The sequence below is a fragment of the Heterocephalus glaber genome, unplaced genomic scaffold, assembly GCF_053883595.1.
Source record: "Heterocephalus glaber isolate CG9 unplaced genomic scaffold, H.glaber_assembly_v1.0 deba00001737, whole genome shotgun sequence".
NCBI classification, from domain to species: domain Eukaryota; kingdom Metazoa; phylum Chordata; class Mammalia; order Rodentia; family Bathyergidae; genus Heterocephalus; species Heterocephalus glaber.
Window position 1 is genome coordinate 6,772,288 of NW_028258445.1, and position 9,673 is coordinate 6,781,960.

The 9,673-nt window shown below is 39.7% G+C and overlaps 1 protein-coding gene across 1 annotated transcript in view; it reads right to left on the reverse strand.

Annotated features, from left to right (window-relative positions):
• The window catches only part of LOC101696781 (zinc finger protein 878-like), a 70,581-nt gene extending 61,599 nt beyond the window's left edge, over positions 1–8,982 (reverse strand). The window contains exon 1 of the mRNA XM_087200296.1: positions 8,828–8,982. Within this exon, the coding sequence (XP_087056422.1) occupies positions 8,828–8,830 (3 nt within the window). The 5' untranslated portion in view covers positions 8,831–8,982. The remainder of the gene's footprint in view (positions 1–8,827) is intronic.
• Positions 8,983–9,673: the final 691 nt, after the last annotated feature.

Here is a 9,673-nt window from a genome sequence, read left to right on the forward strand (position 1 = left end):
TTCTTTTCCTGTGCTTCAGAAGCTTTCTCCCATTACTTCTGTGAACTGTTTTTTAATGTCATTTGCACTCTCTCCTGTTTTTTTTCATTAACTCTGATCAGTCTTATGTTATTCTTTCCATCATCTATGAGCTGTTGGATGCTTTCTCAGGGTCCCTTACTATTTTTAAGAAATTTTACTTTTCCTGGTCACTAACTGCAATCCTGTCCTCTATACCTGATACTCTGTCCTCACACTGGCTCACTGTGCTGCATAGACTTTCAATGGAGTTTTTAATCTCCTGAATGTCTGTTTGCATCTGTTTTATGGATTCCATTTGTTTCCTATGCTAGGATTCCATCGTGTCCCTCAGCTCCTCTATTTTTTATCTGTGTCTACTCTAGAGTTATTAATCATGACTTGTATTATGGACAAAATCTGTTATCTGAGAAATTATTTCTAATTTCATTTTTTCCAGATCCTCTTTTGTTGCCAGTTCAGGGAGTCCTGGTGGTTGAATATCAGATGGTTCCATCTCATTACCCCTTGGGATTGCCTTAGGTGATCTGGAAGTCTAGTTTTGAGACTAGTTTATGTGTCTTCTCAGTTCAACAGATGCAGTCTGCTGCACCTTTGTTGAGGTGACTTTCTGCTTCACCCAGTGGGCTTCAATTTTCAGCAAGCCACCGAGAGGTCTTTTCTCTGCTGCTCACTACTTTGCTAATTCCTGGGTTCAGAATGGTGCTCTTTTGGATCACTCTACTGCCTGTTTGCTAGGTGGTGCTCTGGGTGGGGCCTGTGCACACTTGAGATAGTATCTGGGCATGCCTCTGGCTGGGGCCTGATGCACTGTGTAGCTGTTGTCTGGGAGGGCCTTGGGCTAGGGGTTGTGTACCTGACTAGTTGGCTTCTGAGCAGGCTTATGGCTGGGGTCTGCAGGCACTTACATGAGGATCTGGATGGGCCTCTGGCTGTTGCTTGTACACCTATACAGCTCTTTTCCAGGCAGGCTTTTCACTGGGGCCAGTGCCTCCAAGCTGCTAGGGTCAGGGGGGGCCCTGGCTGGGACTTGCCCACACCCACACAGCTCTGATCCACATGCTGCGGTTACAAATTTTAACAAACTTCAAAAATGCAAAGTATAAATGATTCATTGTAAGTCAGTTAATAATATTCATGCACTAAGTGCTAGATATATTTAGACCATTCAAAAAAACCAGAATGTTTCCAAAGAAAACAGAATGTTTCCAAAGAAAGAGAAGTTTTACAAAAATTCTGTTAGAATATATGCTACCTTCTACCACTTACTAAGTATAAATATTATCTTAATTGAAATACAGAAAACTTAGAAATTGTAGAGAGTGAAGATTTACCAATCCCATTTGCTTTCATTTCTCAGTACCAGATAGGGAATGGCATCCAGGGCCTCCATGTCCCTAAACACATGCTCTATGACTGAACCACATTCAGTTCACCAATGTTTTTGATGCCAACCTCCCTCTTAAATAATCTCTTGTTTCAAATATGTCACAAAATGAATTTTGAAATATTTAGAATTAGGTGATAATTTAAGGACATTGTCAAAGTTTGAAATAAAAAATTCAGTTAAATATAGAGGTTTCAAGAAACATGTTTAGCAAAACAGTTCATGAGAACAAAATTAATAAAACTGAATTCAATAATCTGAAAACTATGAACAAGAAATAACAAAGCAGGTGTGACATCAAAACTCACTATGAAAATGAGAAATATTTGCAAAGACCACTGATATTTTTATTTGTGAGAAAGAGACACTATTAGCCCATGTTGGCCACCCAATTTTGATCCTGTTGATAGTCTCTGGAATACTGGGATTACATGAGTATACTGTACCTCTGCACTTGGTCAATGGAGGATATTTTAAAATAAAAAGTATAGTTAAATGATTGTTTAATGAACTTTTGATAGTAGATATAAATTTCTAGTAATATGTAAAATTTCAAATATGGTATATGAATAAGAGGGACTGTGGAGAATTCAACAAGTTGGCAAGCAACTCAAGTGGCAATTAAAAACCTTCCCTTCATAAATTCATCTCCAAATGGGATTACAGGTGCTTCCATAAAACTGAGATACAGATTAAGATGAGATATACATCTATACCTATTCCTCATGATCAATATATTTGTTATGTGTATAAAATATAAACTAATGTAACCATTATCCTAAAAAATATGCTTAGCTAGACAAGGTCTCCCATGTCTAATAAAAAAGGAGGGAGCATAAGAGAGCCAGGTATGGTGGTATATATGTGTAATTCTAGCACTTGGAAGAGACAGGAGGATTGCCATGAGTTCAAGGCCAGCCTAGGCTACATAGTGAGTTTAAGGTCAGTAATGGGCTACATAGTGAGATCCTGTCTATTAATCAATCAATCAATCAATCAAAAGAAATCCCTGCAGAAATTTCATCAAGTTAGTGTGATCTTTACCTGAAACCAAGCAATACATTTATAAGAAAAGCCTGTAACACCTATCCAGGCAGATTTCAAGGCATGGATAAAACATTAAATAGTAAATTACAAGAGTTAATTAGAAAATAGCTTCTCATCTTGGCAGGAACCCAAGTGGTAGCACCAGTCCCTAGCATATGTGATGCCCTGGGACAACTACATATATGCAAACACACACAGACATATACTCACACACATACACACTCACATTGCCATAATATCATAATTAAGTGATGTTTGTATATTTATGAAAGATTAGGATGGTTCAGCATCAAAAACAGAAATCAACAAAGAAAAACCTTATTTGAATCCTGGCATAAGCATGTTTCCTAAATTTTAATTTCTATCATTTATTAAATGTCTGTAATAAAAAGCCAAAAGGGATTAACAACTAAATAAAGCATATATACCACAAAATTAACATATGGGACTGTAAATGAAGACACTCTCATGAATTCTTTTACAATCAGAAATAAGTCAAGGATATTCACTATATCTACTGTTCTACCATGTGAGACCAAAATTCATGTGTCATGTTATAATACAGGGAAGAGAAATAAGTGACATAGGATAGAAATGGAAGAGGCAAAATTATCATCCACAGATGATGAAAGTAGCCACATCTTAGAACAACAGGAAGATCTATCTTGTCAGAGATCAACTGGAAAATAAGTCTTTCTCATAGTTTTAATACTAAAACTATATGAATGCAATAAAACAAAGGGATCCCCAATCAGAAGACATAGTATAAGGGAATAGCTCTCAAATCTGTTTTTTAAAAAATGAAGGTCAACATATACATAATAACTACAGAGAAACAAATGGTCTTTGATTTAGATTTGTTTTAGGATGAGTTTTTTACATACTACAAGTTTTTAAAATGATTTATTAATAGAATCAAAAGTGCAAGAATGTACTTATGAGTATCGTGAACATTTTAGGGAAGAAACTATATTTTTAAAAACACATTTTATTAGAAGATTGAACTTTTATCAGTGTTTCCATAAATTTCTAATACCAGCCTTAAAAGGAGTTAAGAGATGGACCATCCTGCGACTTGTCTCACTCTGTGTCAATATTTTGTTTTATACAAGAAAAGCCTCCTCACATATTGCTCTAAAGACGTTAATGAGAAATACTCATATTCCTCCAAGCAGTTATATATCCACCTTTATAAAACCTTATCAACAAATTCTTTAAAGATTTGCAACATAATCATAGAGAAAAATATTATGCACAGATAAAATTCGATAGCCAGGCATGATGCACATTCTACAATCCCAGCAGTTGGGTGGACTGAGCAGAAGAAAAACACCAGTTCTTTCCAAACCTGGGCTACATAATGACTTCAAGGTCACCAGAACTACACAAGGAGTCCCAGTCCCAAAAATCCAAAAGAAAAATAAATTGGAGAAGATGATCTGAATATATAGAAAATAATGTACAGACTTAGAGTTGATGATGTGCTATATATTCTTTAAATTATATTATTAATACAATCATATTTATAATGCTACTGAAGTAACTGTGAATGTGACAAACATCTATTATAACCCTTTCTGAAACACAAAGGATAGCACTATACTTTTGAAATCTCAAATAAAAAACGAAAGAGAATTTTTACTCTTCATTTTCTGGGACACAGTATAGAGTTACAGTCATTTAAGTCTGAATATGAGACAACATTTAGACTAGACTAAACACTAAATTTATTAGAAATATCAAGAAATATTTCTGCTTTATTTTAAAGTGAAATTTGACATGACTGGCAGCACAAATCAAGAGGAACAGGTGATTGATCCCACATTTATGGTGGTAAACTGTATGTATGTATTATGGGCTGAGTAAACCTGAGTTTTCATCACAAAATTTCAAAGGAGCATTCCAGGCAGACATAAGGCAAAAATACAAAATAAGAAACTGTAAAACACGGATGAAAACATAAGAAAATCATTTTCTCATTTGGTAAGAGTGGGAAAATCTTCAGATACAAATTTGTAAAGGCACAAATGTTAAGGTGACTATAAAAAGATACAAAGAGAGTAACATGATTTCTGTTCAGCAAAGAAGATCCTTAATGAAACTAACCTGTGGATTAAAAATTGTAGAAGGTATTTTCATTCTCTACAAGTGATAAATAACTAAAAGAGAAAATAGGTTATTAAGAAACTATCCTCAACACAAATGTGAACACATAATATAAGCAAATAAATTACAGAAAGGCCTATACAGGAAAGGGGGAAAAAGAAGGCATAAATGGAAAAATGGAATGGAATATCAATTCAAATCAGAAAAATTCAGCAAATAAGAAAACATTTGGTAATTGTCAGGAAGAGAAATAGGAATTATTGTTCCCTGGTGGTAGTGTGGACAGTGTGTGTTAGATTTTAAACTGATACATGCTCCGTGCACTAGCAAGCATGCTCCTGAGCAACAGCAGCATGGTCTCTAATTTGTCTCTAGGGCAGCAGGAAAGAGAATATTTCCAGTGCATTTATATCACTGATAGAACTTGAGAATCCTGCTTTCCAAAGACTTTAGAAAAGACAAGTGAGGTATTATGTTACATGCACATGTTTTCTGAAGTATGGAATCACCACCAGTGGCTGAATATCTGACTTAGTAGGGCCAGCAGACACATAAGATCCTGGATGATGTGGCACCCTGAGAGGGCAAAAAGATCCCACATGGTGACATTTTTCTAACTCTGCATTACAAATCCAAGATGAGTGACACAAATATCTCTCCATCTGTACTTAAATGCTTTTTTACTTATTTTGAATTAATTTATTTTTTCAGACAGGGTCTTACTATGTAGCCCAGACTGCCCTCAAACTCATGGCAATCCTTCTGATTCAGCCTCCTGAGTTCTGGGATTACAGACATGCACCACCATGCCAGGTAGTTTTTCTCTTTTTCTACCCCTCCCCACCTCCTTTCAGATTCTACTAGAGCAAAACTTCACAAAGATCTCCACAGCTTGTTGTGCTATGATGACACACAGTGCGGAGGTAGAGGCCAGACTAGAGGTAAGTGAAGTGAAGCTCTGTGCTTTATCTCAGCTGTGCCCCTTCTGCAGAGGCCATTCCTACAGGCTTCTTGAGGATGTCAACATGAGAGAGTTCTCTACAAGGTATGGAGAATTCAGAACTCTGGAGAATTTCAGAGACTGCATACTCCAGCCACATATGGAACACAGAACAAATGCTTGTGGTCATCTCCCCTAGAGTAATGTAAGTCATTGCAAAGGAGAAAGAGCCTCAAGTCTGGGAGGTGACTGTTCCAGGCAGACAGGAGTTCAGTCCATTAAGGCCAGGAAGAGGTAATGGGAAAACAGAAAAGGGTACAGTAGAAAGCCAAACACTTTCTCCAAGACTGAGGCAGTAACAATGGTTCCCACAATCAGCACAAAATAGAACTAGGAATGGAAGAGTTTTCATTTCAGCAGTATACATACACAGTGTCTTGTGGTCCAATGCCTATCCTATCTCCTTGTCCTCAAGGAACAAGCAAGACATTGTGACCAGAATGATGCATCTCTCTATAATACTAAAATTAATAAACAACCAAAAAAACCAAACCAAAACCAGAACACAAAAGCCATAGCCCTGCTTTTTAAAAAAATCAAATCACTACTCATAATGTATCCCAGTTCAGTTCCTTGGAAGAACCTGATTAATACAGCACTCAACACTGGGTACTATCTGATAAGCTTCATATTCTACAGAGAAGCACTTTACAAAGAGTTGAAGGAATGAGTCTACACATTCTGCTTCAGTTATCAAGGGGAAATATCTTGATCAACCCACAGGCACTTCAAACTATAACATATTGAAAATGCACTGAACATACATAATCAGCAAACTTTGCTAAGCCTTGCCTCCTTTAAAACTGATAAACACACTTATATTAACCTGTATTTTAGAAAATGTATGTAACACATAGCTTATTTCATGATAAAATATTAAATACCCCATGTAGTTTATTGAATGTGCTGCAATGTAGATCACTGGATGTTGTCACTTGGTGTCCTGTCACTGACAGCAGGGACTCACTGCTGCTGCCCAGCATCTGGAGCAAGTATTGTGCCACAGACCACTAGTGTGCAAACAGTATAAAATTCCAAATCAAAGTAAATTTTCTACTGATTATTATCACTTTTTCTTTTATGCTTTAGTACTGGACTGAATTCAGGGCCTTGCACATGTTACACAAATTACTTTAATTGGAGACACAGCCCCAGTGATTTTACTGTATGTTGATCTGGCTCATGGTCCATTCTCCAACCTGGCCTTGCTATTTCAATAATCCAGCTTCAGTATCCCAAGTGGCTCAGATGAAAGGTGGGCAGCACCATGCCTCACTGAAGTTTCATTTCACCAAGGACAGTGATCCAGCTTAAGACTGGTGAAGGAACCCCCATCTTAGCCAGGCATGGTGGCACATTCCTGGCATCTTGGCACTCCAGGAGGCTGAAACAAGGTCAAAAATTTGCTGCAGTCTGGGCAACATAGTGAGACCTGCTCTCAAAATTTAAAAATTATTAAAAGGTGTGGAAAATTTAGTTCAGAGAAAAGTCCCAGGTTAAATCTTCTGTACAATAAAAACATCAACCACACCTAAAATCTGTTGTATCCTGGAGAAATTCCTTTCCATTACACTTAGATGATGACAGCCACCAATTTTTAAGCAGACAATCGCACAGAATTTCCTAATTTCCTCAAAAACAATTAGAGATGAGTGTGCTGACACACACTTCTATTCTCAGTATCCAGGAAGCAGAGTCAGGAGGATTGCTACAAGTTGGAGGCAAACTTGAGCTACATAGTAAGATCAAGGCCAGCCTGAACTACATAGAATCACCCTATCTCAAAAAACCAATAAATATTAACTATGTTACCTGATCAGTAGTAACAGAAGACATATTGATCTAAATTTTACTAAGTCTTCTCTTTCCTTAATGCCTGTGATATTTCACCCATTCCCAGTCTGTGGCAGTACACAAAGTTCTTCATTGTCACACTAACACTCTGACCTCAAGGGTAGACCCTCTCTGTTGTAGGCATGGATTTTACAACCTTCACCATCCCCTCCTCTCCCACAATCTTTCTCCTCCCATCTGCCCTTCTTAGCAGAGAAAACTCTTATCACTGATCATTCATATTGCTCCTGATCTCACATTTCAGGCTTCACTCCTACTACAATATTCCTTTAACATAAAGTCCACCTCAATCAGCATTTCAATTCTTAAAACAGTGTCTGTGCTCCAAGGTCTACAGAAATTATTTGAGGTGCTATCCCGCTTTTTTTCTACTACCAAATCACATGTCAGTATAGATGCCCAAGTTTAATGATTCCCACACTGCGTAACATGCAGCTCCTTCTGGAAGTGGTCCTTAGCAGGAACACTTTCTCCTGCCCTTGCTAACAGTTAACATCCCCTCCACTTCTCTCTGCATTCTAAGCTCCATGGGAAGGCCTCACTTAAGTGGTCTGTTAGTAGAGGTGGCGCATCAATCATTAAGATGAAAATTGTTTTTGCACTTCTATGTATGTAACACAGGAGTTCACTACATGCTTAGCAAGCACTCTACCACTGTCTCACAACCTGAGCAATATTGGACATATCTATTTTTAAAATTTTTTTTCTTTTTTTTTTCTAGGTTTTGTTGTTGTTTTTGATTGTTTTTTCTCCATATGTAGTTTTTAGGCTGCCCTTCATCTCACTGGGTAGCTAAGACTGGACTGCAACTCCCAGCGAACTTCCTGTCTCACCCTCCGGAGTGCTGGGATTACAGGTGTGCACCACCACACCTGCTGACCCTTTCTTTCAATTCTCAGGGCATTGATTATCACTTATCCTGAGTTTGGCTTGAGGGCACATGTTGGAATTTTGGCAATCTACTCTCATCACAGAGCAGCCTTGGCCTGAGGGGCTTCAGTGTGGCTCTGAGACCCTCTATCCCACACATTTATAAAACTGAGCTCCTGCAGATCTGCTGGAGGGACGAATGAGACTAGGGATCCAGCACACCACAGCCCCCAGCTCGATTACCAGCAGAATCAGGGTCTGCCCACAATCCCCAGGCTCTGTGCACAGCTATAGATGCAGCTGTGGGCTGCGGCTGCCGAGACTGTACTCCAGGCTGGCGGGGTGGCAGTGGACAGATGGGGTGCTGCACACACAGTAGACCTGCCCGAGGCAGGGTGGGAGGGACAGAGTGTACAAGGCACCCAGACTGGGAGGAACTCTGACTCCGGAGCAGCGGGAGGCCCCGGCCGCCATTGCTGTTCCCACGCTTCCTCCCAGACCTCACCCCGACCACCCCTGTCAGGGCACCCGTCCCACAACATCACCATCGCGTGTCTGGAGGGTCTCGCGGGTCCTTCCCATGCAGCCTGCAGCCAGTAGAAATCATAAAGTAGGGCGGCCAACAGGGTGGGGCGGCTCTCAGCACTGAGCTCAGGATCTGTGGCTTTGCCACCAGGAAACAAAGTCCTCCCGCCTGGGACATCTGATTGGACAGTTCATACGGCCTGCCCCTCAACATTGATTGGCTCCTGCTCCACTGCCAGCCTCCTGAGTGGAGGGCAACGACAGAAGTGAATCTTTACCAGTGTGAGCACAAATCAAATGGGAGATTATAACCCAGACACTTCTTGACCAGTTTGTCTCCCAGGATGCTGATCTGTCTTAGCCTGCATTTAAGAAAAGTTTGCTCTGGCTTTGCAGAGCTGGTTCTGTCTCTTTTTGTTTTATGACAGGGCGTTGCTATGTAATTTAGTCTGCTCTGAAACTCACCCAGTATCCCTGACTGGTCTTGAGCTCTCTGTGACCCCCCTGCATCAGGTTCTCCCGTGCTGGGCTTACAGGGATGCACCACCATGCCTGGTTACCCCAGTCTTCTTACTGGACTTGGTGGGCTCTTCCTGTGTATTGCTCTTCCAAATGGGGCCACCAGTCTGCTAAGCCAGTTCCAGAGTTAGCTCACCATGGAGAAATCACTATGAGTGTCACAAGCCCAGGCAAAGCCAGGACACAATGGAAAAGAGGGAGCCCTGCTGTCGTGAAGAGAAGGAAATTAGGAATAAGGTTCTTGGCTTCATGGACAAGCCTTTACCATACTGTATCTCTTGACTTACTCATTCTAATTTAAGAAAATACATGCCAAAGAGAGGCATATGATTGCTGAAAAAACACAC